The 27,997-nt window shown below is 53.9% G+C and overlaps 2 protein-coding genes, 2 long non-coding RNA genes and 1 pseudogene across 5 annotated transcripts in view; 2 read left to right on the top strand and 3 right to left on the bottom strand.

Moving 5' to 3' along the window:
* The window catches only part of LDLR (low density lipoprotein receptor), a 36,363-nt gene extending 26,744 nt beyond the window's left edge, over positions 1-9,619 (top strand). Inside the window, exons 11-18 of the mRNA XM_047702137.1 lie at positions 834-952; positions 1,207-1,346; positions 2,428-2,569; positions 2,680-2,832; positions 3,732-3,887; positions 6,026-6,103; positions 7,261-7,415; positions 7,907-9,619. Coding sequence (XP_047558093.1) covers positions 834-952; positions 1,207-1,346; positions 2,428-2,569; positions 2,680-2,832; positions 3,732-3,887; positions 6,026-6,103; positions 7,261-7,415; positions 7,907-7,942 — 979 coding nt within the window. The 3' untranslated portion in view covers positions 7,943-9,619. The remainder of the gene's footprint in view (positions 1-833; positions 953-1,206; positions 1,347-2,427; positions 2,570-2,679; positions 2,833-3,731; positions 3,888-6,025; positions 6,104-7,260; positions 7,416-7,906) is intronic.
* On the bottom strand, positions 142-15,693 carry LOC125084619 (uncharacterized). The gene is made up of 3 exons (XR_007122654.1): positions 15,682-15,693; positions 500-635; positions 142-277 (listed from the first exon to the last, which is right to left on the bottom strand). It is a non-coding gene; the product is annotated as an uncharacterized LOC125084619 (long non-coding RNA).
* LOC125089294 (uncharacterized) lies at positions 5,527-5,692 on the top strand (annotated as a pseudogene).
* Positions 10,238-12,099, bottom strand: LOC125084624 (uncharacterized). Its single transcript, XR_007122656.1, has 2 exons — positions 11,933-12,099; positions 10,238-10,492 (listed from the first exon to the last, which is right to left on the bottom strand). It is a non-coding gene; the product is annotated as an uncharacterized LOC125084624 (long non-coding RNA).
* A 1,377-nt stretch (positions 15,694-17,070) lies between the features above and the next one.
* On the bottom strand, positions 17,071-22,773 carry SPC24 (SPC24 component of NDC80 kinetochore complex). Of its 2 annotated transcripts, none has more exons than XM_047702124.1 (5): positions 22,586-22,773; positions 18,531-18,675; positions 18,256-18,351; positions 18,053-18,129; positions 17,071-17,281 (listed from the first exon to the last, which is right to left on the bottom strand). In XM_047702124.1, the coding sequence occupies exons 1-5, from the start codon at positions 22,743-22,745 to the stop codon at positions 17,175-17,177; spliced, it is 585 nt and encodes a 194-aa protein (XP_047558080.1). In that variant the 5' UTR covers positions 22,746-22,773; the 3' UTR covers positions 17,071-17,174. The 2 variants fall into 2 exon arrangements, with proteins under 2 accessions (XP_047558080.1, XP_047558073.1); XM_047702117.1 differs by having other exon boundaries at positions 18,256-18,360; positions 22,586-22,770.
* Positions 22,774-27,997: the final 5,224 nt, after the last annotated feature.

The raw sequence follows: 27,997 nt of genomic DNA, 5'->3' as shown, positions 1-27,997 counted from the left end.
GCACAGAAGGACAGATGCTCTGTGATCGCACTCGCATGAGGTCCTAGAGGAGTCCTGTTGGTGGAGACAGAGCAGAGTGGTGGGAGCCGGGGTCAGAGGAGGTGAATGCGGACTTGGTATTTCATGGAGGCAGAATTCCAGGCTGGGCTGACAGAAACATTCTGGGGATGGATGGTGGTGATGGTTGCGTGACAGGATAGGTGTACTTAGTCACCAAACTGGACACTTAACAATGGTTGAGATGGTAACTTCTATGTATATTTTACCACAAAGAAACCTTTTTATTTTTTTTATTTTATTTTTATTTTTTAAAGATTTTATTTATTTATTTGACAGAGATCACAAGTAGACAAAGAGGCAGGCAGAGAGGGAGAGAGGGAAGCAGGCTCCCTGCCGAGCAAAGAGCCCGATGCGGGACTCGATCCCAGGACCCTGAGATCATGACCTGAGCCGAAGGCAGCGGCTTAACCCACTGAGCCACCCAGGCGCCCCAAGAAACCTTTTTAAAATAAACAAGAAAAAAACCCAAAAAACCCTTATAAAATAAAAAATGTGTAAAAGCCTCCAGAAAGCACTGTCGAGGGTGCCCACGAAGAGCCCCCATCCAGACAGTGGAATCAAAATCTCCCTTTGTTCTCGAAAAATCCTGCCAGGTCTCACCAGGTTGCAAGCACGAGAGTAGCAGAAGAAACCAATGCGAGGTCTCTTTGGTGTGGTGGTTGGGGGTGGTTCTCCACAGTTCCTGGCCTGGCTGCTTCGGCTGGAAGCTGCTGTTCGGGCCAGACGGGCCCCTCCCCCACTGACCTTCTGCTTTCTTACTGTTCTCCCGCCAGCTTCATGTACTGGACGGATTGGGGAACCCCTGCCGAGATCAAGAAGGGGGGTCTGAATGGTGTCGACGTGTACTCGCTCGTGACGGAAGACATCCAGTGGCCCAATGGCATCACCCTGGGTATGTCCTTGGGACATGGGTCCCTGGGGTCGGGCACTGTCTGGAGGAGGGGAGGGAGTGGCCAGGAGGTCCCAGAGAAAGCATGTGCAGCTTCCTGAGTGTTTTACAACCTGCTGTTAAACTACGCCTGTGTGAGGTTTGGGCTCACACAGGGAAGTATGTTTTGGGGCTGGTTTTGGGGGTACATCTCTGATGGGCCCAGGCCCCTCTGGCATCGGCATGTGATCTCTTCCTTGTCCACCTGTGGGTTCTAGATCTTTCTGGTGGCCGCCTCTACTGGGTTGACTCCAAGCTCCACTCCATCTCCAGCATTGACGTCAACGGCAGGAACCGGAAGACCGTTTTGGAGGACAAGAAAAAGCTGGCACACCCCTTCTCCTTGGCCATCTTCGAGGTGGGGGCTGGGAGCCAGGGGCTGCTGCTTCGGGACCTGAGGGAATTCACATCCAAGTGCTGGGTACTGAGCGCAGCTCATGCGCAAGGCCTAAGTGCTTGTGCTAACGGGTCAGCCCACACTGTTTGGCTCATTCAAGCCAGGACCAATTTAGAAGATGGAAGTTATTTCCATTTTCTTCTCCTTAAAAGAGGTGTTTTTGTTGTTGTTTTTTTAAGTAAACTTTACCCCCAACATGGGGCTCAGACTTACGACTCTGACATCTAGAGTCTCAGCTTCCCCCAACTGACCCAGCCGAGCACCCTCCTCACCCAAAGAGTCTTAAAGCAACAGCTCTTGCTTGGAGGCCATCTTGGGGCCCAGGGGACATTTGGTACTTTCTAGAAACTTTCTGGTTGTTGCACTTGGAGGGGCAGTTACTGCTGGGACCGGGAGAGAGAAAAAAGGGGCCAACCACAGTGGGAAAACTGCTCTAAGGAAACGTTGTTATATTCGTGCACCCGTGTTCAAACAGCGTGAGCCGCAGTCTCCAAGAGATGGAAGCAAGCTGGGTGTCCGTCAGAGAGGAAGGGCTAAAAACATGAGTATCTGTACAGTGGAATGTGATTCAGGAATGTGATTCAGAACAGGGAGCAACTTCTAACACGCACTGCAACGTGGAGGGACCTGGAGGGAACTTAGCCAGACACAAGAGGACAGAAACTCTGTTGCCACTTCTGTGAGGTCCCTACAGGAGCCCCATCCACAGAGACAGGAAGTAGATGGTGGGAGTCACAGCTGGGCTGGGGTGGGAAGTCAGTGTTTCCTAAGGACAGAGTCTCAGTTTGGGGAGATGGAAGGTTCTAGACATGGATGGTGGTGATGGTTGCACACCAACGTGAATGTACCTAATGCTACAGAACACATTTAAAAAGGATTAAACTGGCTGATTTTAGGTTCTGTATATTTTACACAATTAAAAATTTTTTAATAATGAGGAAAAATGAGGCTCGTACCACCCAGTACCGCTTCCTCCCAGAAATTCAGGTATCCTGTAGCCCTTGATTAATGGGATTTGTTGTCCTCTTTAATTTCCATATAGGATAAAATATTTTGGACGGACATCATCAACGAAGCCATTTTCAGTGCCAACCGCCTCACAGGCTCAGACGTTAATTTGGTGGCAGAAAACCTGTTGTCTCCGGAGGACATTGTCCTTTTTCACAACCTCACACAGCCAAAAGGTAAAGATGGGGTGACTGCCTCCTCCCTCCACCTCCCTGCCGGTGTTCTAGAATTTTCTAGAATTTTCTGTTCTTGTTCTTCCCCTAACTCCCTGGGTCTTCTCCATCAGGGGTGAACTGGTGTGAGAGGACCGCCCTTCGCAACGGTGGCTGCCAATACCTGTGTCTCCCGGCCCCGCAGATCAACCCCCACTCGCCCAAGTTCACCTGTGCCTGCCCTGATGGCATGCTGCTGGCCAAGGACATGAGGAGCTGCCTCACAGGTGGGGGCACCAGCCTGCCTGGGCATGCGGCCTGCCACCCTTGTGGCTTAGTCCTGCAACTTGCCCTTCCTGTTCTCTTTGCTCATCTGTCAAATGGGAGACTGAGGCACCAGGAGGCCATTGTAGGGGGTGACTATAGTTTGCCTTTGTCATGCGGAACAATGAGCTCTGTGCCAGGCATTTGGACAGACGCTGTTCACCTTCGATGTCTGGTTCACTTTCTCCTGGCCCCCTTGGGAGGTGACTGATTTTAGACACGGGCATCAAGTGCGGAGATGACCCCTTTTTCAGTTTTTCTCATCCTTAGCGAAAGTCTCAGTTTGGGGCCAATGTATCTGTCACTGGGAATCTCCCTTTGGAACTACAACAGATAATAACGTAGACGTTCGTGTTTTTCAGTTGTTTTCAGTCATTTATTTATTTATTTATTTATTTATTTATTTTTAGATTTTATTTATTTATTTGACAGAGAGATCACAAGCAGGCAGAGAGGCAGGCAGAGAGAGAGAGGAGGAAGCAGGCTCCCTGCTGAGCAGAGAGCCCGATGCGGGGCTCGATCCCAGGACCCTGAGATCATGACCTGAGCCGAAGGCAGAGGCTTAACCCACTGAGCCACCCAGGCGCCCCTTCAGTCATTTTTTTAAAAGATTTTATTTATTAGCAGGGGAGGGGCAAAAGGAGAGGGAGGAGCAGACTCCCCACTGAGCAGAGAGCCTGATGCAGGATTTGATCCCAGGACACAAAGATCATGACCTGAGCCCAAGGCAGACACTTAACCGATTGAGCCACCCTGGTGCCCCTGTTCTCAGTTAAAGAAATAACACAAATGTGGCCGGTGGCATATGCTACTTACCATTGTCACGAGCAGCGGGACACTCAGGAAATGTTTCTTCTTTTAGGGCCTGAGCCTGGAGCGACCACACAGGGCACCTCCACGGTCACGGTCAGGCCGACGGTCCGTTCCACAACCGTGGAGCCAAAGCACACAACCAACCCGCAGTCCGTGGCCAGCCCTGAGTTCACCACGGCTGAGATGGTGACAATATCCCACCACGGTAAAAGCAGGGGCTATCCTGGGCCCTGGTTTATAGCTTGAGCATCTCGACAGGCCCCATCAGAGGCCAAGAGAATCTTGGGGAAGGGATCAAGCGGGTGTAGTCCTGGCGCCGGTACTCTTTCTGACATGGCCTGTGCATCTCAGAAGCCTCCATTTCCCTACCTATAAAATGGGACTGATAACCATGCCCGGCCACCTCCGGGTGGTAGTGGGGATTACGTGGCCCCAGGCCTGGGGAGGGCTGGAGTGCGGGGCGGCTTATTCCAGAGTCCTCCCCAAGCAGAGGCCTGGGAGCCTGAAATGTTATCAAGGCTCATTCGATGACCTGCTTTTAGGTGTCTTCCCAGCAGGGCCAGGGCTGGGGTGAGGCGGGTGAGACGCTGCTCAGGGCAGCATCAAAGGGGACACCAAAAACCCAGCACTTAAATCGTATTTCACTGCATTATTTTTTCAAAAATCAAACCACCAAACTATGGACCGTGGGCCTAACACCTGGTCTTGTAAAGAGAGTTTGATCAGAGCCAGGGTCCCAGTGAGGCAGGGTCCAGCAAGTGTAGAGTCGGACGGAGCCTGTCTTCCTAAAAATCTAACGCTTTATTCTGCGGTATTGGCCTTCATTTTTATTTCTTAAAAATAGCACATTAAAATATTACTCAGTTACTAAGTTTTTTTTGACAAGGGGGCGGGGCGGGGCAGGCTTTAAGTTTTGTGCCTGTGGCTAATGCCTGACTCTCAGTGCTCAAGGAAGACCCGCCATTCGTCGCTTTGCCCACCAGAGGGCGCCTGCCCTGGAATTTGAGTGGCCAGAAAAACAGAGCTCAAAGATTTTTCTAGCGCCCCCCCCCCCCCCCCCCCCGCGCCCCGCGCCAAAAAAGGGCATATCAGCGGCTTTCAGGCATTTTTTTCCCGCCCCCTCAGAGTAGGTGAGACCTATGTCCAACCATAAACAAGGCAAAGCAGGAACTTCTGTGGTTGAGGGAGGCCAGGGAACCGGTTTGCTGGGTTTGGGGGTGGGCATTGCTTGAAAAAGCCATTTTCCAGATGGGCCCACCCAGGGCTTCTCGCTTTGGGCAAAGGAGCCCTTGTAAGGGAAAAACTTCTCAAGGACCTTGCTGCTGCCCCCTTAAATTATTTTTAAGTTTCCTTAAATATGTGCAAATGTAGGAAAAGTCAGTGTAATCTCTCTACACACACCCACACACACCAACGGGCAGAATTCAAACCCAGGTGGGCTGGAGTATAACCAATGACATCAGTCACTGCTCACCTGTGTGCATGTGGTCCAGGTACGGCTCATAAACTTTGGTTTGCGTGGGGTCCTCCTAGGGCTCAGGTGCACATGTGTGCTTCTGTGACGGGGTCCCCCCGGTTTTCTGACCTGGGGACAGCTGCCACAGGACTGTGGCACCTGGGTGCAGTCCATGTCCTGGAGTCGCTGAACATTACGGAGTCGGGAGGCTCCTGTCCCACCCAGACCTGTCTCGTTTCCATCAAATGCACCAGCAGGGTGAACGGGCCCACCCGTGACCTCACCAGCGGCTGGGGATGCACCTGCACGCTTTTGTCTCAAAGACCGGGGGCTTCCTCCCCGGCGCCTCGGAACGCTGGGCTAAGGAACACTCTTAAATCTGCTCCGAATCGCTTCTCGGCCTTTTGGCTAAGATCAAGTGTAGTATCTGTTCTTATCAGTTTAAATCTGCTCCGAGTCCCATAACACGGCCTGCTAATGCGTAAGGCCCAGCGTGGTACCCCTCAAACCTGGGAGAGGCTCCAAGTTCCTTCAAACTTTTTTTAAGATTTATTTGAGAGAGAGAGAGAGAGAGAGAGTGAGCGAGCGAACACAAGCAGGGCAAAGGCAGAGGGAGAGAATCCCAGCCAGACTCCCTGCACAGCCTAACCTGGGGCTTGACCTCATGACCCCGAGATCAGGACCTGAGCCAAAATCAAGCGTCCGACGCTTAACCAACTACACCACCCAGGTGCCCCTCCCTTGAACCTTTAAGGACACCAGGAAGCATCAGGTGTTTCCCTGTGTGTGTTTCCCTGTGTGTGTCGGTTGTCAGACACCTGCTGTGTTTCTGGGGGCGGGGGGCTCACAGTGGAGCTTAGCCTTGTTTTGTCCTTTGTCCCATGCAGCCCTGGGCGACGCGGCCAGCAGAGGAGACGAGGAGAGGCCCAGGAGCGTGGGGGCGCTGTACATCATCCTCCCCATCGGTAAGCCCACCGGCCAGGCCCACCCACATCCCATCCCCGGCCTGGCCCCCTACGCTATGACCGCCTGGGCCAGCCCACCTTTTCTCCCAGGCTAGGGGGTAACCCTTTTCCAGCGTCATTCACTCAGCAAATACAGTTGAGTGCCTACTGTGTGCCGGCCCGCTTCTGGGTCCTGAGGCCGCCCCTGGTTGAGGACGAAGCCCCCTACCTGCTCAGAGCTGACGAATCAGCCTGGGCCGGGCCCCGAGGTTGCTGCAGGGAAGGCCCCTGCTGCCCGAGGGACGCCTCCTGCTGAACGGTTCTCCTGCAGGGGGAGTTCAGGGAGTTATACCCCCCACCGCACCCCTATCAGTCACCCCTCTTTGAGTCACATCCATTACTCCTCCCTCTCGAGGTGTCCCTTCCCCAGCCAGCCCAGTCACAGAGACCTATATGTCATCTGGCTGGGAGGGGACTGACGTGGCAGTGGGACCCTCACCCCCGGGCTGGCTGATGAGGGTGGCATCCACCACCTGTCCTCCCAACGGAGCCGGAGTCTCTCCCACCCTCTGGGCCTTGGCGAGAACTTTTTTCTTAATTTATTTATAAGATTTTATTTATTTGCGAGAGAGCAAGAGAGAAGGAGCAGAGGGAGAAGCAGACTCCCCACGGAGCAGGGAGCCCAACTTGGGGAGCCCCAAGATCATGACCTGAGCCCAAGGCAGACGTTTAACTGACTGAACCACCCAGGCCGGGATTTTTTTACAAACCTGGGCTGGCTGAGCCCTTGGCTGTCCCCTGGTCTGGGCACGCCACTACGGGGCCCACTAGAAATGAGGCAAAGAGCATCTGGACGGAAGAAAGGAGTTTTGGCTCCCGGGGATCGAATGCAGTCCCATTTCTGGAAGAGGGGAGGCCCCCCATGCGGTGACTCAGAGGAAACCTGGGAACATGAACCACCGTGGGGCATTTCTGGGCCGAGGCAGTCGCAGTGGGCCTCGAGTTAGAGATTTATTATGCACACAGGGAGGTTTTCTTCCTAGTGGCTTCGAATTTGGACCAAAAAAACCCTCTATACGTCAGAAGGCCCAGAGTCTGCTGGCGGTGTCCCTGGGTGGGAGTGCAGGGGGCTGGGCGCGCTCCGGGGCGCCCCCTGATCAGACCCCCTCCCCCTGCAGTCCTGCTCACCCTCCTGTGCTTCGGGACCTTCCTCCTCTGGAAGAACTGGCGGCTGCGGAGCATCAACAGCATCAACTTCGACAACCCCGTGTACCAGAAGACCACAGAGGATGAGGTCCACATCTGCAGCCCGGACGGCTACACCTACCCTTCGGTGAGCGCCCCGCCCCCACCCAGAGGCTGGGGGACCCTCCAGAGCCCTTCTGGGGTGAGGGGTGGACAGCATCAAGAAAAGCGGGGGAAGCAAGCCAGTGGGGGCTGGGGCAGGCTTCCCCGAGGCTGGTGTGGCTGGAACTGAGAATTGGGGGAAGGGAGTGTCGGGGCGGGGCGGGGGGGAAGCCAAGGGAAGGGACAGGACAGGATGGGATGAGGCCGCTGGAAGAGGATTCTGGCTTATGCTCTCACAAGATGGGAGCCCTGGAGAGTTCGGGGCTTGGCCTGACTTGGGGCTCACAGGCGCCCTCAGGTGGCTGTTGGGGGAAAAAGACTGGAGCCAAGGTCGGGAGCTGGGGACCAGGACAGAGGCCGCTGTGCTGGTCCCAGCCAGCAATGAGGGGAGCTGGGGGGCCGGGAGGCGTAGGTGGCCTCTGGCCATGTTTACTGAACGTTGGCCTGATCGCTTCCGGCGTTTCTCTTTCGTGACAGAGACAGATGGTCAGCCTGGAGGACGAGGCGGCGTGAGCTGCTGCTTCCAGGCCCGTCCTTCCCCGGAACCTGCTGCTGGTCACGGGCAGGAAGAACACTTTCTCCCCAGACCCTTGACCTGCCCCAAACCCTTCCTGAGACCTTGACGCCCTCCCGTTTCACGCAAAGAAAGCAGCGAACCCAAAGCAGCGCCTACAGCCGCTGGGCCTGTCCTGCCAGAGCTTTGTTCTATATATTTATTCGTCGGGTAGGCAGACGGGCTTCCAACGGCGCCCGTGCGACGGGTTGAGGTTGGAATTTTTTTTCTTTATGACTAGTGGAGAAGAGAAGGCCGAATGAGCTGGAGGGGGGCGTCTCTGCCCTCTCCAGGGACTGCCAGAGGGACAGAGAAGGCAAGGGGCTGGGAACTGGAGAGCAGACCCTACCCTACCTGCGAGGTCCTGGGTGGCTGCTCTACCCCGCCCCGTCCCCACCCCAGCCCGAGCCCCCCAAACTCAGGAGTAACCGTGCTCACCTCTGCCTTGCTGGACAGCCAGCGCTCACTGTTGCTTTCCTGCACCTCAGGTCCGGATCAAACTCGGGTTTTTCAAGCGAGGTCTGTGCCCTCCCTTGACTCTAGCATTGGTCTTGACCTGGCCAAATCCAGCATCCCGGGGGTGGGGCCAAGTGAGTCGGGTTCATTCACCAAAACCTCCACCGTCCCCAGGTTACCGGTTGCCCTTAATATGGATTAAGTGCCTGAGATGCCCAGTTAGCTGATGCGTGCAGACAGCGGCCTCCAGTCTCTTAAGAGCGTCCTGTGGTCCAGGTGTGGTGGCCTGGACCACAGCCCCCGCGCCTGCGCCAGACCCTTCCAGATCCCTTGAGCACTTTTTTTTTTTTTAGTTCAGGGCTGCAACTTATGTAACGTTGACATTGTTACTGTTTTGCACTGGTTTCTGTTCCGGTTGGGATGGGCTCTGGGCCCGCATGGACAAACATGCGTGATCTCGGGGCCTCTCCCCGCCGAGCACCTCAAAGCTGCCATCTTCACTGTCCCGCTAGTGTTTCTGCTTCTGTGCAGACGCCCCAAGCCATTCATTTCCCCCAACAAGATGCTTGTCGATGGGTGCCTGTCCAACACGTGCATGGCGTTTTAGCCCTGTAAGACACCCCCCTGGGCTTGGTCTGCTCACGGGACTTCTTAAACAAAATGTCTTTCCCATGCTCTCATCCGTGTCGCCTTTCCGACCAAAGACAGAAGACGCAGCCTCCTGTGGCTTCCTGCCTGGCCTCGTCCGGGGCCTGCCTGTCGCTCACCGCATGACCGCCTGACACTGTGCTCTACCCTCTAGGAAACTGTGAAGCCTTTTCTCCTGCCGAAGCATGTAAATAATCCCTCGTACAGATCACGGGGGCTTTTTTGTTATGTTTGCACTTTGTATATTTGTTAAACGTGTATCACTTCTATATATGAAACAAAGATCTATTTATTTTTGCAAACCCTGGTTGCTGCAACGCTGACCCCTCCGGGGGCTCTGCCTTGGGGGGAAGTCGTCTCTGAGACGCCTCTTTTTGTACAAAGATTAGCGCAAAGCTCTTCAGGAGAATCGTGTCTGTGTTGTATATATGGTGGGTTGCTTTTGGGGGGTGGGTATCGCTTTTTAAACCACTGTATAGAATGTTTTTATAGCCCGAATGTCTTACTGTGATCGATTAAATTTCTTAAATGAACCGCTGGCAAAACCTGGACCGTTTTCTTCCTCTGGTGTCTGGGCTCCTCCTGTGCATGGCTGCGCTCCTCCTGTGCATGGCGGGATTCCCCCCCCCCCCCAGAAGATGGATCTGGAAAAGAGAACATTTTCTCAGAGCTCAGGATGGGCTACAGGCTGTGGGGTGCTTCCCTGACTTGGGGTTTTGCTAAGTTTCCAGCATACTCCTTCACAGAACCGGCATCTATGGGACACCTGTGCTGTGGGCCAGATCCTGGTCTAGGCATGTGGGATACCGCAGTGAATAAAACCATAGAGGGGTGCCAGGGTGGCTCAGTGGGTTAAGCCTCTGCCTTCGGCTCAGGTCATGGTCTCAGGGTTCTGGGATCAAGCCCTGCATTAGGCTCTCTGCTCAGCAGGGACCCTGCTTCTCCCTCTATCTCTGCCTGCCTCTCTGCCTGCTTGTGATCTCTCTCTCTCTCTGTCAAATAAATGAATAAAATCTTTTTAAAAATAAATAAATAAATAATAAAACCAGAGAAGTGAATAAGAGTCTGCCCTCAAGGAGCTGACATTGTAGAAGGGGAAATAGATACAGTGATTATAATGTTAGAAGAATATTCTAGAAGAATTTTATAAAAACAGGGCAATGGGACAGAGAAGTGACTGGCAGGGAGAGGACTCTTTTCGGGGGGGCCCAGGGAAGGATTCTCTAAGGAGGTGACATCTGAGCTGAATCCAGAAGCTGAACTGGGAGGAAGAGTGGCCTGGGGCTGAGACCTTCCCACCTGGTCCAATTAACAGATGATTTCCGATCGAAGCTTCCCTTCAGACCGTTTGGGGTCCTGGAGTGGTTGCTATGAGGTTTTCTTAAAGGATGAAACAGGATAAACACCTGTGGAATTAATTAGTAAGATATACAACGAGATTTTCCAACACAAATCCAAATAATCATGAGTTCCAGCAAATTCTCGGGTTCCGTAGCGGAAACATTTGGTGAGAGCTGTGGGCGTCCAGCCACGTGCTTCCCTGTTCTTTCGTGCACCCAGGCTTTACCGGGGTCTGTACCTGTTGGCCATTAAGACCCCTTTCCCTGAGCATGGCAGATCAAACCACAAGTAGTCTAGGCGGGTCCCTGGGAGGGGTGCGCTCAGAGACACAGTAGGTGGACGGATAGAAAGAACTTAATATGGGGAACTACATAAAAGAGACCAAAAAAGCTACGTAAAAAAGACCAAACCATCATGACATGCCAGCTCACACTCCAGGATTCCACTCGAGTCCCTAAAGAAGTCTGATTCATAGATACTGGAAGGAGATGGTGGGCGCCAGGGGCTGGGGGAGGGGCGTGGGGAGGGGCGTGGCAAGTTGGCATTCAGTGGGGACAGAGATTCAATTTGGGAAGAAGGAAGTTCTGGCCATGGCCCCACAACCATGTGATTGTACTTGATGCCCTTAAATTAGATTGTTAAACATGGTTAAGATGGCAAATTTGATGTTATGTGTATTGGAACACAATTTAATACTAAATGATAATTTAGAGACCAAATTGGGGAACAATGAGGCAGCCAGAAGTAAGCAACAGCATAGGATGGGGCTGGCGTCACTGGACCCCGGGAGGGAGCTGGTGGGAGCCTCCCAGGAGACACTGTGTATGGCAGACAAAAAGGGAGATTCAGCGTCTCCCCTCCTCCTGGCGCTCTCTCCCACCAGCGGCCCCCGTTGGCTGAACCCAGCGGGACCTGGGGAATGGGGTCCCCTGCCTTACAGGGCAGAGGAAGGGAGAGCAGGAACAGGGTGGGAAGGGGCGACCCAGAGTGCCCGACAGTGGGGTGGGAAAGAGCACATCCTGGGCCAGCTCACCTAGTTTGGGATGGGTGACCCCGGGCCCACGAGAGCCTCACTTTCCCCAACTGAAACTGGGTCCAGTGCTAATCCCCCTCCCAGGCTCAGAGCAGGGCTGGGGGCTCTGCGCATGCCCAGAGCAGAAGGCCAAGCGCTGAGAGCCTGTTATCTTTTCTGTGTCCACAGGGTGGCACTTCCTTCCTTCCTTCCGCCTTTTGTCTTGGGAAGGTTCCAAAATGCCTCTGGGGGTGAAAACTGAGCAGACCGCACAGGACGCCGCCGGCCCCGCACGCGGGCGCTCGATAATTGGTTGATTGACTGATTCCATGCTCAGCCGCGTGGCAAACGGGACAAATGAGCGTAAATGGCTTGGCAAACAGAAGGGGCCTGGAGGTGCCCGAGGATGCGGTGATGGGGAGGTGGCAGGACTGGGGGGTCCCTGGGCCAAGGGCACGCATGAGGGTGGCCAGAGGTGATGGAAGCTTCTTACCGGTATCTGGCTTCAGCTGTTTTCTGCTGAAGGACTGATGACTGAAATCCTTCCTCGGCGCCCCCATAGCACCCCCCTGCATGTGACACGGACACGCAGGGCTTAGAGCTTCATGACAAATAGGAGCAAAGACATCTCGGGCATTAAATTGTCTGCTCCTCCGTGTGGCCCCCTGAGGAGAGGACAGTAGCCAGCGCCCATTTCACAGATGGGAAAGGGGAGGCTTGGGTCACTGGGCTCAGCTCACGCAGCTCTGGGGCGTGGGAAGATAGTTGCCACCCGGGTGCTTCCCCTACTGGCTGCGAGGGGTAGAGGGGACAGATTCTTGGGGCTCAGAACAGGGTCTCCTATTGGAAGGCCCCAGGGCGGCCTCCCTGGTCTGTGGGCTCAGCACCAGAGAACTGTGATGGTGCTGATTCTGCTGCTTGGGGACTGTCACCCTCAAGGACAGGGTGGGGGACTGGCAGTCCTGTCCTCCTCTGCTCTGAGGGCTCAGTAGCTCTGGCCAGGACAGGGTGGGTGGTGGGAGGAAGTTGCTCCCCTAAGCTTGATACCCCCAACTTGTGTCCTCTGCTGCCCCCACCCCCACCCCTGGCAGCCCAAACCACAGCTGCCTGCGGTGAGTCAGGCTGGAGCCTGCGGGACTGAGCCCAGGTCCGAGGGGGAGAGGGGAGTGGAGTGGGGGAGCGCAGGGGGCTGCCCTTCACCCCCCACCCCCACAGCTTCCCCTGCCAGCCCCTCCCCTCTGCGGGGGGGGGTCAGTGCCTCCTTCAGTCCCCCAGGAAGTGAATTCTCTGAGGAAAGGATGAGGGTGAGCTCTGGTCACATCAGCCACCCTGCAGAGCTGGGCAGCGGAGTAGGGGTGGGGGCCGGGGTGGGAGTTGGAGGCGGGGCAGCCCTGGGGACTCCTGGGTCTGGTCCAGCTCCCACTCCAGAAAGCTCCGGTTTCAGCCTTGCTTCCTGCCCTTGGTGGAGGGGCTCCCTCCTCCTGGAGCCCCACCCTCCCAGGCCCAGCTGCTCTGCTTATCCTGGCCTCTACTCCCACGCTGTGCCTGGGATGGAGGGGGGAGCTTGGGGGTTCACAGCAAGACCAGCCCCCTAGAAACGCTGGGCTACTGCAAGGTGTCCTGTGCTAAAGACTCCCTTTCCCGAGTCCCAACTCTGGTCCTGCCTGGAATCTGAAATCCTCTCCAGATCTTACTGGGGACTGCAGGCCCAGCGTGATCAAGCAACCACTCCCTACTCCGGACCCTGTGGGATCAATCCCCCGCCCCCCACTGCTTTGCTACCCCTGCACACCCACCTTTGCACTTGCTGTTCCCTCTGCCTGGATCATGATCTCCACACTTTTGCACCCTGGGGCCTCAGGTCTGGGCTCCAATGCCCCCCTCCTCCCCAGGGCCTCCTATAGAAATCCCCCCCCCCGACACACACACCCCGCCCCCGCCCCGCCCAGAACAGCAACAGCTTTTATCACTAACTGGAAGGGGGAGTTCAGTACCCAAACTCTGGGTCCAGTTCAAACCCTGGCTCTGCTGATCATCCCCTGTGAGAACTTACACAATTAACTGGTGTACTCTCTGTGACTCAGTTTCCTCCTTCTCAACCCATTAGTCTTGGCCTCCACTGGAGTGTGGCTCCCTGATGCGGGGCGTGGTCCGGTGGGTCAGATATGCCCCGCCCACATTACTGAGTCAGTTGGGGAGCCTGCAGGAGGTCCCGGGACCACACACAGGGGATCCCCAAGAACCCAAGCCCTGTCTTGAGGACAACCTTTCCGGTCTCTCCCTAGCCACTCCAGAGAGATCAGGCCTGGGCCCCACATCCAACAATGGAGGTTTGATTCCAGCCCCGGAACCCGGTGTCCCAGGCACACGCACTCACCCTCACCACCGGCCACGCCCCCCCAATCTATGAACTAGGAAGCGCTCTATTCACAGCTCACGTGGGGACAGGGGTGGGGGACACTGGGTGGGCCACCCAGGACAATGAAAGTCCTGGGGGTTTAGAGAAAGAGGCCGAGGGCCCCTCAGGGGCAGCCAGCTCAGGACTGGCCCCACGACTGCCGGGTGTGAGGGCCTCCACTCTCCCTCAGCATTTCCTGCGCTCTTTCCCCAAAACACCGACTACAAGCCAGGTCAGCTAGGCCTTCAGACGTCTGACTCGTGGCCAACTATCCATGATGACTTTATCGGAACGTCAGCTTTGCCGCTCCAACAACACAGGCCCGGGCCCCCACTGCTGGGCCTTTCTCCCCGGGTCACCTTGAAAAAGGGGCTGCCACCTCCGAGGCTGCCCCTAGTCGGCAAAGCCGAGCTGCTCCTCCACGGACCCCTCAGCCCTACTGTGGGGGCTCAGACTCCAGGGGTGTCACTGTCCTGTGACTTTGGGCAGGTGACCGGACCATTCCGTGCCCCTCGGCCCATCTGTAAGATGAACGCTCTTTCCTGGCTTGGGAAGGCGCTGGGGAGCGCACGAGGGGAAGGGGGTCAAGCCTCCGCTCTGCGGGCACAAGGCCAGTGAGCCGGCTCCCCACTCCCGGGCATGGGGACACCGATCTCACTTCTCCTTCAGCCAGGCTGGGCCAAACCAGCAGCAGGCCCGTGGCCGGTCTCCAGAGTCCTGGGGCCAGTGACCACCACTGCCGGGGCGGCTCTCTGAGGAAGGCCGCGCAGGGCTAAGGGTGGGGGAGCACCCTGGAGGCTGTGGGCCTGAGGCTGGCCTGCTGGCTGTCCCGGGCACCCAGCCAGCACCGGGCAGTGAGTCAGGGCCCAGGCATGCGGAGGGCCGGGTCCTCTCCCAGCCCCTGTGAGCTCAGGCACCTCCCTGCACCCGCCCGCCAGGCCACGTTCCTTACCCGCTTGCTCACGCCGCTGGCCAGTCCCCGGGGGTGGTTGCTGTCTGGGTCGACAGAGGCACACGGCCACTCTGAGCCAGAGTTCACACGGCCTCCCAGTAGGGACCGTCTTCTTCTTGGGGAAACTGAGCTCCAAGCCGGCCAATACCTCCTCGGCCCCCTCCCAGAACCAAGCAAAGCGACAGCGTGGAGAGCCGGCCCACGGAGGGCTTTAGGGCCTGGGCCGCGGGCGCTCACGGGCTCTGGTCTGCCGCGAGCTCCGCGGCGCACACCTGCCTGCCTCTCCCAGGCACCTGCAGGCTTGCTTGAAGCGCTACAAGGATGGGAGGGTCACCTGCGGGGGTGGGGGGGGGGGCTCTCAGCTGGGCTGGGCTGATTCTCACGTGCTCCCCCCACCCCTGCCCTGCAGGGGGCACTGCCGGCACCTTCCCCCCTGCCATCAAGCAGGTGGAGGCCAGCTGTTAGCAGAAGTCCCATCAGCGTGACAGCAGCTACTCAGCCGACCACGTGTGGCCGCCTGGCTGGTTCTTGGCTGAGGCTGCAAGGTGGGGGTGGGGGGGGGCACTGCCTCATGTGTGCTCGACTGAGGGGGTGCTCCTGGCATCCAGAGGGTGGGGGCCAGGAATGCTGCTCAAGGTCCTGCAAAGTCCAGGACAGCCTGTACCACAGAGAATGACTGCGCCCGATGTCCCTAGGGCTGAGGTGGGAAAACCCTGGTCAAGTTCAAGTGTTTTGCCCTTTGGAGGCTGATGGTACAAACAGGAGGCTCTGCGCCTATTTCATGCCATAAAAGACCCTGCCCACCGATCTTGACAATGAAAACAGCTCAGGAGGAATTATGAGACCATTTACTCGAACACGTAAAGCCAAGCCCTTGGCATACAAACAGAACCTCGAAGGTTCTGGGAATCCCTGTGAACCGAGTAAACTGGTCCATCCCCCTAGAGTCTGACAGGCAGGCTTCCTTGCCCTAGAACCCACAAGGCTGACCTGAGTGGACCGTGCCTGGTGCCCATGATGCGCTCAGAAGCCGCTGGAACCTCCTGCTCACTGCTCTGCCTGGAATGCCTCCTCTCCAGTCAGAAACCACTATAACCTGGCACCTTCTAGAAACAACTCCGTTATGTGGCTGTGTACAAAACCCCAGACCAGAGGACCCAGAGGCTCGTGTGACCCTCCCGACCGGGCTATACGTAGGAGGCAGCCTCTAGGTTTGAGGGAAAACTACTTCCCTTCTCCGCCCTCAGGCAGGCAGGCTGGCCGTAAGCTTCCCATTCTCAGGGGTACCCCAGGTCACTGGGGGCGGGGGCCGGGGCCGGGGCCACGTTGGTCAGCCTGGGTCATATGCTGCGTCAGTTAGATTTACTTGAGCTGTGGAGCGTGGGGCTGGCTGTCAGGGGAGCAGGCGTCTCACTTGATCTCAGGGTTGTGAGTTCAGGCCCCATGCTGAGTGTGTAGAGATTCTAAATAAACAAAAACAAAAAACCCCAAAACAAAACGAAAAACAGTGGCACACACAAGACTACGTAGTCTCCCCTCATAAATCAGTCCAGTGCTGGGGCGCCTGGGTGGCTCAGTCTGCTGAGCGTCTGACGCGATCTCAGCTCACATCTGGATCTCAGGGTCATGAGTTCAAGCCCTGTATTGGGCTCTACACTGGGTGGGGAGCCTACTTCAAAAGAAAAAGTCCAAGGGCGCCTGGGTGGCTCAGTTGGTTAAGCATCTGACTCTTGCTTTCAGCTCAGGTCATGATCTCAGGGTCATGGAGCTGAGCTCTGCATCAGGCTCCACACTCTGCCCGGAGTGTACATGCCCCTCTCCCCCTGCTCACACTCTCTTTTGCTCACTCAAATAAATAAAATCTTAAAACAAAAGTCCAGTGCTGCTGATACCCAGCTCCACGGTCATCGGGCAACCAGGCTCCCGTCAACCCTAGAGGCTTGTATACCTCCTTACGTGTGGCAACAGGGCTGCCAGGGCTCCAGCCAGCACCTCCATGTTCCGGTTCTGGGCACATGGTGGCACTCAAGACTATGCCCCGAGTCACTACAAAAGGGCCCATCTTGAAACACAGATGACAAAGACATAGGACAGGTCATCGTACACTATGGTGCCATTTGCACAGTGTGGCCACGATGTGAAGCTGCAGGTCTAGTCTCTAGGGCAGTTCTCCGAAGTTCCCTAGCCAAGGCTGTGCCAGCACTGAGGCCAAAGGCCAAATGAAATCCAGTAAAAAAAAAACCCCAAAAGACAAACAAAAAACCCAAAAAAACCCAGACTATTTGTGTACAAACATTTAATGTCCAGTTCCTCTCACCCTTGAGGGACTGACCACCCAGCACGCTTGCGTCGGGCCATGGGTGGAAGCGTCCCTGAGGCCCCCGGCTACCAGTCTGTGTCCACCAGGCTCCAGAGATAGTCGCTGATGAACTTCTTGGAGAGCTGGGTGCTGTCCAGGTGGAGAGGCTGGGCGACGCTGGGGCCGTGATGGACTGAGGGCGCAGATGTAAGGAAGCATGACACACACGGCACCCCCGGGACCCCAGGAGCAAAGGATACTCCCTCTGAAGAAACTGTAAGACGGTATTTAGAGACTGAACGAGATTTCTGTGAACAAAAAGTTGAATTCTGATAGCATACTCTTTACAAAGAATTGTGCTGAAATACATATAAAATCTACCATTTTAGCGAGTTTTTAAGTGTAGAGCTCAGTGGCATTAAGTACAGGCACGGGGTTGTACAGCCATCCCCACCATTGGTCACCAGAACTCTCCATCTTCCCCATGGACCACAGACTCCCCTTCCCCTCCCCCGGGTGCCTGCCATCTACTTCCTGTCTCTGTGGCTTTGACTCCCCTACGGACCCTTCCTGTCTGTGGAACAAGACACCCGTTTACTTGTTGTGTCCAGCTGGTTTCACTTACCATGTCCTCCAGGTACATCCATGTTCTAGTATGTGCCAGAAACTTCTCCCTTACATACCTCAAGATGGGTACACCAGCGTGTGCTTACCCAGCAATCTGCCACACCATCACTGGGTCGCTCCCACCTTTTGGCCATGGGGACCACCACTGTCATGCACACAGGTGTACAACTATCTCTTCAATACTCTGCTTTCCGTATTTTTCTATCTGTACCCAGAAGGGGGGCTGTGGGGTCCTCTGGGGGTTTGGGGGGACCTGCTGGACTGTGGTTCACAGCGGCTCTACACCCCCCATCGCCACCAGTGGCGCACCAGGCTCCGCTTTCTCCGCAAAGGATACTGCCTTTGACCATGCCCGCCTCACTCTCATAGTCCCACTCGATTTTACTGATTCGGTGATAAAGTTGAGCCACGTACCTGTATGAGAACACACACACACACACACACACAAAAGAGGAGAGAGAAAAGAAAGTCACCCAGGCATGGACTCCAACTCAGAGCTGTGGGATCACACCCGCCGCCCTGCGTGCTGGAGGGACCTACACAGCCGAAGGGATGGTGACTGTCGTGTCTTCGTCAACTTCCCTTTCCTGTCTCTCCAGACTGGCCTCGATCTCCTTGAGCTCCTCCAGCTCTTGGGTAAGCTGAGTAAAGCAAGCAGTTAAGGTCACCTCGCTCTGGAGGGGGCGCTGCCCGTGCTAACCCCAGCCGCGGGGAGGCCCAGGGTCCCTGGCTCAAAGCCCGGCAGCCGGTGGGAATGAGCTGGTGTCCCCGCGGTGAGCCCGAGGCCCGGCCGCCCCATGCAGCAGGAAGGATATCGGAGGCTGGCCTTCACGCGGGTGTCCTCCTCGCCCGCCTTCTGAAGCTCCTCTTGGAGCTGCTGCAACTCGACGCCGCCCCGGTGCGCCCGCTCTTTGGCATCAAGGAGGCTCTGGGCAACTTCTTCCTCCATGGCCAGGATCTCTGGGCGTGGCGGAGAGAAGACTGAGGCCCTTCGGCGTGGTTTTTCCTGGGTCTACCTGTGCCCAAGACCTTAGCCACTCCTTACTTCCTCGCCTACAGCTCCCCAAACTGCCGGTCCTATTTCCAAAAGCCCACCACTCCGTTCCACTGGACCTCGCAAAAATACTTCCATGTCACCAAAACACATTTGAATCCGCCCAAAAATATGAACAAATGGGTAAAGAAAACAAGAAATCAACCACTCCAGCCTTTCCTTGCACACCTAGTCTTAATTTATAATGTCACGTTCAATTCTGTTGCCCAAGCAAGAAACTTGGCCCTTGCTTTCCACATCCAATTAGCGATCCAGGCCTGGGCTGGCCAGTCCCCTCCTCCTGGCCAGCGGGAACCCCCTCACGGGTTCCTCCAGAACCAACCCAACAGCCTCCCCCTCGCTCCCTGCTTTGGTCTCTCCGGTCGCCAATCCCTTCTGCTCTCTGCCTCTTGGGTGGCTGCCTTAGAGACCAAACAAGAAGTCCCACCCCTGCTCAAAGACCACCCATGGCCCCCTAGTGTCTAAAAGATAAGGCCTGGATCCCTCTGATTATCTTGAACTTCACCGACAGCTGCTTTTCACCCCACCGTGTGCTCTCCTCACAGCTCTGGCCGCAAAGACACCTCATCATTCTGCAAACAAGCCCCGTTTTTTTTACAGGGCCGGGCCTTCACCTGCCTGTCCTCTGTGGCACGCTGCTGTGCTCCTGCCCATTGTGCACTCCTGAACCCAGCCTTCAAGACCTCCTGGGCAGTGCACAACTTGGGCAGCTGGACACTCTCCTCTCCCTCCTAGGGTGCGGCCATGCTTCCCTGATAGCACCCCAGCTCCAAATGATTCATTCCTCCTCTTTCCTCCTCGAATCAGGGATTGCATCTTACAGTTACCGTAGATCACCAGCACCTACTCAGAATAAACACGCTTTGAACAAAACATCCAGAAAGATCAAAAACACCCTAACAAGGTTACCATGTTCCTTCCCAGACAGCTGGAGAAACCCGCCAACTTAAAGAAGGCACAGATGGAAATGCTTCCCAAAGGGCTGGCGTTTAAGTGTTTACAAACTTACATTAAGTTAATTTTTCATCAAAATATTATATGTATATGGCTGTGAAAATTTAAACACACATGGGCACCCCCCGCCCCCGCCAGCCTCTCCACCCCTCTGAAGCAGCCACTTTCAACTCATCACTGTTTTCTCTGGCATTGACCTTCACATTTCTAAATAATCTGCTTATGCTGCTATTTCTTGATTTGTCTGTTTTAAACTGTGCCTGCTGACTTCCTGTTAGGATAGCTGAGGGTCTGGTTCTCTTCTGCAGCCTTCCTGCCCCTTCTCCCCTCACCCTCCCCACAGACAACCTGAGTCTCCTTGGATTCCTCCCTGGGAGGGTCCTCCTCCCTCACAAGCCTCTGAGGGATGTGGCTTTAGCCCTGCCCCGGTGGAGAGGTGGACAAGAAGCCCCAAAGATGTTCAGTGACTTGTCCACAGGCACTTAGCTCTGAAGCCCGGATCTGAACTGAATCTCAGCTTCCTGGTCCACTGACTCCTGTCTCCCCAGCCCCAACTCCATCTGTTCTGCTAAAACCTAGGCAGTATGGGTGATGCCATCTTCTCCCCAAACCATCAATGGAGGGGGAGTGAATGGAGTGGGGAGGAGAGAGGAGAAAGGAACGAGAGAGGTGGAGGAGAGAAGGAGAAGACTCTGACTGGGCATCCACCACACTTAAAACCTCCAAACTCCTGCTGGGGGCTCACTGCCGGCAGGGTCTTGCTGTGGCTGATCTCACCTTCAGCACTTTTTCCTGGGTCTCCAAGTTCACTCTCACCTTGTGACCTTGGCATTTGCAGTCACCTCTGCCAGGAACACTCTTCCCCCAACCCATCCCCTGCCTAGCTCCTAGGTCATTTCGGTCTCAACCCAAACAGCATCTCCGTGTGAAATGTAACCGTAAAAAGGCATTAAAAAACAAAAAACAAAAAACAAAAAAAACCCTGGCAACGAAACCACTGTGGAAAACCGGATGACAGTTTCTCAAAAGATTAAATATCAAATTACCATGTGATCTAGCGATTCCACTTCTGGGAAAATGCAAAAAGAAGAATTGAAAGCAGGGACCCAAAGAGATATTTGCACACCCATGTTCATGGCAGCATTATCACAGCAGCGGGGGGCTGGAAGCTACCAACTGTCCATCAGTGGATTAATGGACAAACAAAATGAGGTATGACTATACAGTGGAATATTATTCAGCCCTACAAGGAAAGGAAATTCTGACTCACTACAACATGGATGAATCTTCAAAATATTGTGCTAAGTGAGTGCCTCAATCAGTTAAGTGTCTGCCTTCGGCTCAGGTCATGATCCCAGGGACCTGAGATGGAGCCCAGCATCAGGCTCCCTGCTCGGTGGGGAGTGGGCTCCTCCCTCTGCCTCTGCCTGCTGCTCCCCCTGCTTGTGTGCAGCACAAGAGAGACAGAGAGTTTGTCTCTCTGTCCAAATAAATGAATAAAATCTTAAAAAAAAAAAAAAAAGAAAGAAACCATTGTGCTCAATGAAATAAGCCAGACACAAAATATAAAAAATAACAATAAAAAGAAAATAAGCCAGACACAAAATTCCAGGACTCCAGTTTATATGAGGTCCCTAGAATAGTCAAAATCTGTAGAGACAGGAAGCAGAATGGTGGGTGCCAGGGGTGGGGAGGAGGGGAAATGGGGAGTTAGCGTTTAACAGTTTCAGTTGCAGACAATGAAAACATTCTGAAGATGGACGGTGGGGTTGGAGGCACAATGATGTCAATGTGCTTAACGCCACTGAACTGACACTTAAAAATGGCTAAAATGGTAAGTCTTCCAACAATTTTATACTCCCCCCCCAAATTGTAGCCTTAAAAGCAATAAAAACCTGGCACTGAGAGCAGTGACAATAGGTGCTATCAGCGGTCCCATTTTACAGATGAGGACACTGAGGCTTGAGAGGGCAGCCACGGGACTGGGGCCACAGGCCTCATGAGTTACCTGAAATCCAGGTCAGAGGCTGGGTGAGCCCCTCGCACCTGTGGGAGAGGCTCGATCAAATCCTCTCTCTCCAGCATGTTAAGATATTTATCAGCAAAGCTTTTTTCCCTTAACTTTAAGAGTCTTACATTTGCTGGTGTCTTAAATTCCACGTAAATGGTATTATCTATCCACTGTTCTCTCCATGTAAAGCAGGAGGCACTTTCCCGGCACGGATTTGCTTAATCCCACCAGGGCCCTGGCTCCCTCCCAAGCCTCCTTGGGTTTCTGCTAAAACATCCTCTTTCCAAAAGGCTTTCGCTGACCCGCCCCAAAACATCACCACACCCTCCTACACAATCCAGTTTTTCTCCTTAGCCCATCACCTCCCGACTTACCCATTTTTCTTGTTTATCTTCTGACCTCCCCCCACTAGCATTAGCAATCCTCTAAGGGATTTTGTCTGTTTCCTTCTCTGCTTCCACCCTGGGCTGGCACTCTACCTGGCACACAGCAAGTGCTCGGTAAAACAGCTGAACCACCTCAGGAAGTGGGGATGCTGGGAGCTAAACTCAGCGCTTTGACTCCTGAGCCCCACTCCGGACCCTGAGCGCCCCAGCTCCTGCTCACGGAACGCTCAGCGTTGGGCCAGACCCTGCGAACTCCTATATTCACCAACTAACTCCCAGGGAGGTGGCTGCCATCCTGAAGCCCATATCACGGGTGGCGAGGAAACGAAGGCTCAGAGGGGGCGGTGTCTACGGGAGAACAGGGCAGGGATGGGACCGCCCAGGAGGGAGGGTTTCGAGGAGGACCTGCCGCCCCCAGCCATAACGCGGGCCTGGGTCCAGGCCGCCCCCGGCCCCAGCCCTGACCTCGCAGCCGTTGCTCGGCGTTGTCTTGAGTCTCCAGCAGGCGCTCCACCACTTGTTCGTGGCGTCCCAGCAGCCGCCGTTGCTGCGCCTCCGCGCGGTTAGCGCCTAGCAGGCTCAGCAACCCCTGGCTCACCTCTTCCATGTCGCGGAAGGCCGCCATGACTACGCCAGGACCATTCCCGCGCAAGTTTAACTGCCCTCAGGGCCCGCCCCTTTCCCAAAGAGTCCCGTTTCCATTGGCTTGATCCTCCATCAGTCATCAGGGAATGGGCGGGAGGTAGCTTCAGGTCTGGCCTAGTGCGCCTGCGCCGGTGCCTCCGTTTGTCTCCGGCGATGGCTAATCGGCGCAGGGAGGGGGTGTGTGTGCCCGCGGGAGTCCTGCGTGATGCGCCTGCGCAGGCTGGAAAGCGTCTGGCAGGTCCTGAAGCTGTTTGTCTTCTTGGCATCCCACGGCCTCCAGGGTGGGGTTCTAGGGGCGAAGCCTTAGGACTGCGTCTCATGAAGCTGACGTTCAATAGAGTGTGCGTGGGGAACTCACAATCAACGTAATAAATAATCAATTCCATAACAGGCTGCATAGCAAGATGGAGTCTGCAGCCAGATTTGTGGTTCGAATCCCACTGACTACCTTTGTTCCCTGTGCAAATGACTTCACCCCTTTGTGCCTCCTTTTCCTCTTGAGTAAAATGGGGGTCATAATAGTACCTACTTAGGGGTTGGCGTGAGAATTAAGTGAGGACTGTGCTGGGTATTCCGTGAGCACTGTATTAAGGTGTTAAATAAAACCTACACAGAACACGAGTAAGTGAGGCAGCCAGCCTAACTAAAACACCACAACACCATGCTGTGCGAAGGACTATAGTAGAGAGAAGAAACAACTTGCCCATTTACGTGCCAAATTTCTCAAACTGTGGTAAAGAAATCAATTCAGCAGGTCACGACCAGCATTTTTTTTTTTTTAATTTTTTTTTTTTTAAATTTTATTTATTTATTTGTCAGAGAGAGAGAGGGAGAGAGAGCAAGCACAGGCAGACAGAATGGCAGGCAGAGGCAGAGGGAGAAGCAGGCTCCCTGATGAGCAAGGAGCCCGATGTGGGACTCGATCCCAGGATGCCGGGATCATGACCTGAGCCAAAGGCAGCTGCTTAACCAACTGAGCCACCCAGGCGTCCCACGACCAGCATTTTCTACAAAATACAATGAGGGAAGAAAATCAGTGCATTGTGTACAGAAAGTTAAGTATTGTTTTGGGAACTCCAAAATCTGCAACTGTGTATTGGGTGTGACATTATATTTTCGAAAAATGGCTACGGAAATAGTTCCAACCTTGCCACTCCCCGTCAAGAGGCAGACTCGTTTTCCTTTCGAATTTCGGCAGGACTTTGTGCAACAGAATAAAAATGTGGCAGAAAGGATATTCTGAATTACGAGCCTCAGTCAGAAACTAGGGTGCAGCTTCTGCCTTGTGCTAGCCTGTGCTCTCTCTTGCTCTCCTGCCCTCTCTCGGTTTGGGGATACTCTGTCTCAGAGCCCAGCTGCCATGTTGCAAGGAACCCAAGAGCCTCCCAGATGAGTCCACAACAGAAGCTAGTGTCAACCATCAGACAAGTGAGTGAATGAGCACTGAAAAGACTTCAGCCCCCAGCCTTGGAGCCATCCCAGCTGACACCAAGAGGACCAGAGACAGCTGGCCCCACCAAGCTCTGTTGAAACTGCAGATCTGGGGGCCTGGGTGACTCAGTGGGTTAAGCCTTTGCCTTCAGCTCGGGTCATGGTCAGGGTCCTGGGGTCGAGGCCTGCATCAGCTCTCTGCTCAGGGGGGAGCCTGCTTCCCCGTCTCTCGTCTCTCTGCCTGCCTCTCTGCCTACTTGTGATTTCTCTGTCAAATAAATAAATAAATAAATCTTAAAAAAAAAAAAAAAGAAAGAAAGAAACTGCAGACCTGTGAGCAAGATCAATGCCATTGTTTAAAGGCAGTCCATCTGGGAATAATCCAGCCATAACAACTGGATTGCTGGGTCACGTGTGAAATTTCTGTCTTACTGTAGGTCCCACAAAAAACCCTGAAGGCCACTGCTCTAGTGGCGAGGCCTCACAAGGAAACAAACGAACAGTATCATTTTAGTGAGGAACATGTGCTTTGAAGGCCCTAGCAGGGTCTAGGAGAGCGTCCCTGGAGTTGGGGATAGGGAAGGAAGTGACTTGAGGCTATGTGGTCAGGGGCAGGGACCGACTTTCTGGGCAGGGGACATAGGAACCAGGAACCAGGATCTGAGTGATAAAATGATGTTGGGAAACCAGCACCAGGCAAAAGAAAGAGCCTATGGACAGAAAGGACAATAAAGTGGGGAAATTTTTAGTTTGTTTGAGGAACAAACTGTGTAGGGGAGAGCTATGGAGTGAACTGGCTTCTAGATCTTCCAGAGTCTAGAGAATTTCAGGGCCAGCTGGATATGCAGAATGAGGAAAAGGAAGAAGTTGCTTCCTGGGTGTTTGGCCCAAACATCTGGATGGGTGGTGGTGCTTGTGGGCAAGATGGAGAGGAACAGGCATGGAGGGGAGGGGCTCCATGAAGTGAAAGGTTTAGGGAAGTTCTTAGTAGCTGGTGAATGGCCACATCGAACTATTGAGAAGGTGCTTGCTTGGCTGTGAGTCTTCAGAGACACTTAGGCTGGGAATAAAAGCTCGTTGTCCAGATGCACCTGAGACCAGATGCCATCATCCTGGGAAAGAATAAGGAGGAGGAGTGTAAGGACCAAGCACTGAGACCCTCTGACTGTAGGCAAAGAGGAGAAGTGAGCAGAACAGAGAAGGCATCACCAGGGAGGAAGGAGAGAAGCTACCACAGAGCGGTCAGGAAATGTGATTTGATTGCCCATCAGGACTCTGACAGGTCCCCCGCCCCATGCCTGGGGCTACCTTCTTCCTCAGAGCTTACTTTATTGTTTTTTTTAAAGTTTTATTTATTTAAGTCATCTCTACACCCAACGTGGGGCTTGAACCCATGACCCTGAGATCAACAGTCACATGTTCCACCTACTGAGCCGGCCAGGCACCCCCAGAGCTTACTTTGCTTTGAAGAGACAGTTTTTGTGATGACCCCAAGGGCTGTTTTTTTATTTTTACAGCAGTCCTGGAGCTGGGAACACCCTTAGGGCTGAAGGATTGATTTAATCTTAACCCAGGTCACAGGTCTCTTTGAAATTTGATCAAAGCAGGGACACAGGCTCTTCCTCGGAAAATTACACTCCACATCCACACACGTTTGGATTTTGTACGTTATTTCAGGTTTAGGACTCCAGAAGACCATCTCCAGATTTTTAGGCCAAGAAGCTCCCCGGCCTTTGTCTCATGGGATAGCTATCACTTTGGCAGAAACATGGGTGGGTGGGCATGGAGTTGTGTCCCCGGAGTCAGCATTTACAGCGAGCAACGCTCACCTCCTGTTGGCTGAGCCCTTAGGCTAGGATTGCTCTGTTACCTCAACTGTGTGACCTTTGGTGGCCGGAGCTCATATTCTCCACGTCTAAAGGGGGTGGATTACTACCAACGCCGAGTGAAATAATGAGGAGATAAGACGTCAGGGGTTCAGTTTCTGGTTCTCCATATTACCTGTGACCTTGGCAAGCTCTAAACCTTTCTAAACCAGGGGCTAATGATAGCTCTCTTATCAGCTGGGGTGGGGTGTTCATGAGATAAGCCATTTGGGATTGCACAACTGTACCCTGACAGATATAAATGCTCCTGTCAAAAAAGGTCATCCACCTCCCTTCCAAAAATCGAAGCAAGAACCACCTCACAACGTTAGGATGGAGACTATTTAAAAAAAAAAAAAAATATTGGCGGGAGTGGAGAGGGAATTAGACGAACCCTTGTGCATTGTGGGTAGAAATGTAAAATGGCGCCTCCACTATGTAAAACAATATGGCGGGTGCTCACAAAATTAAAAATGGAATAACCCAGCAATGTCACTTCTAGGTATATAGCCCCAAAATTGAAAGCAAGGATTTGGAGCTATTTCTACACCCAAAGTGATCTGTAATAGCCAAAAAGGTGGAGCAACCCAAGTGTCCCACTGATGGATGGTTGAAAGATGTGATGTATCCATACAAATGGATGTTTGTTACTCAGTCTTGAAAATTCTGACAGATGCGATATGGATGAACCTTGAGGACATCACGCTGGTTGAAGTAAGCCAGTCATAAAAAGACCACCACTGCATGGTTGCATTTATTTGAAGTCCCTCCAGTAGTTAAATACATAGAGACAAAAAGTAGACCAAGGGTTGCCAGGTGGGGTGGTGAAGAGTCAGTGTTTAATGTGGCCAGTTTTAGTTTGGGAAGAGGAAAGAGTCCTGGAGGTGGGTGGTGGGGATGGTTACACATGTGTGAATGTGTTTCATACCACTGAACTGGACACTTAAAAAAATTGGCTTCAATGGGGGGTGCCTGGGTGGCTCAGTCGGTTAACAGTTTGCCTTCAGCTCAGGTCATGATCCTGGGGTCCTGGGATGGAGCCCCACATTGGGCTCCCTGCTCGGCAGGAAGCCTGCTTCTCCCTCTCCCATTACCCCCTGCTTGTGTTCCCTCTCTCACTGTTTCTCTGTCAAATAAATAAAATCTTTAAAAAAAATGGCTTTGGGGCACCTGGTTGGCTCAGTGGGTTAAAGCCTCTGCTTTCAGCTCAGGTCATGATCTCAGGGTCCTGGGATCGAGCCCCGCATCGGGCTCTCTGCTCAGCAGGGAGCCTGCTTTCCCCCTTCTCTCTGTCTACTTGTGATCTCTCTCTCTCAAATAAATAAATAAAATCTTTAAAAAAAAATGGCTTTGATGGGGGGCACCTGGCTGGCTCTGTCGATGTAACGTGTGACTCTTGATCTTGGGGTTGTGAGTTCAAGCCCCACATTGGATATAGAGATTACTTTAAAAAAATAAATAAATAAAATCTTTAAGAAATGGCTTACATGGTGTCATGAATATTTTACCACAATTAAAAATAAAAATACATCTATCAGCAAAAAGCAAAGCAAGAAACTGGGTGGTGCTGAGGAACTGGATCTTAAGCCTGAACTAACAAGTTAACAAGGATGACAAAGGGGTCCCTGGGTGGCTCAGTGGGTTAGGCCTCTGCCTTCAGCTCAGCTCATGATCTCAGGGTCCTGGGATCAAGCCCCGCATCGGGGCTCTCTGCTCAGCAGGGAGCCTGCTTCCCCCTCTCTCTCTGCCTGCCTCTCTGCCTACTTGTGATCTCTCTCTCTGTGTCAAATAAATAAATAAAATCTTAAAAAAAAAACTCAAAAAGCAAAAAACAGGGGCGCCTGGGTGGCTCAGTGGGTTAAGCCGCTGCCTTCAGCTCAGGTCATGATCTCAGGGTTCTGGGATCGAGTCCCGCATCAGGCTCTCTGCTCAGCAA

This window comes from Lutra lutra, chromosome 1 (assembly GCF_902655055.1).
Source record: "Lutra lutra chromosome 1, mLutLut1.2, whole genome shotgun sequence".
NCBI lineage: Eukaryota > Metazoa > Chordata > Mammalia > Carnivora > Mustelidae > Lutra > Lutra lutra.
The sequence above is the reverse complement of the archived record's forward strand: the minus strand, read 5'-3'. Positions and strand labels throughout refer to the sequence as shown.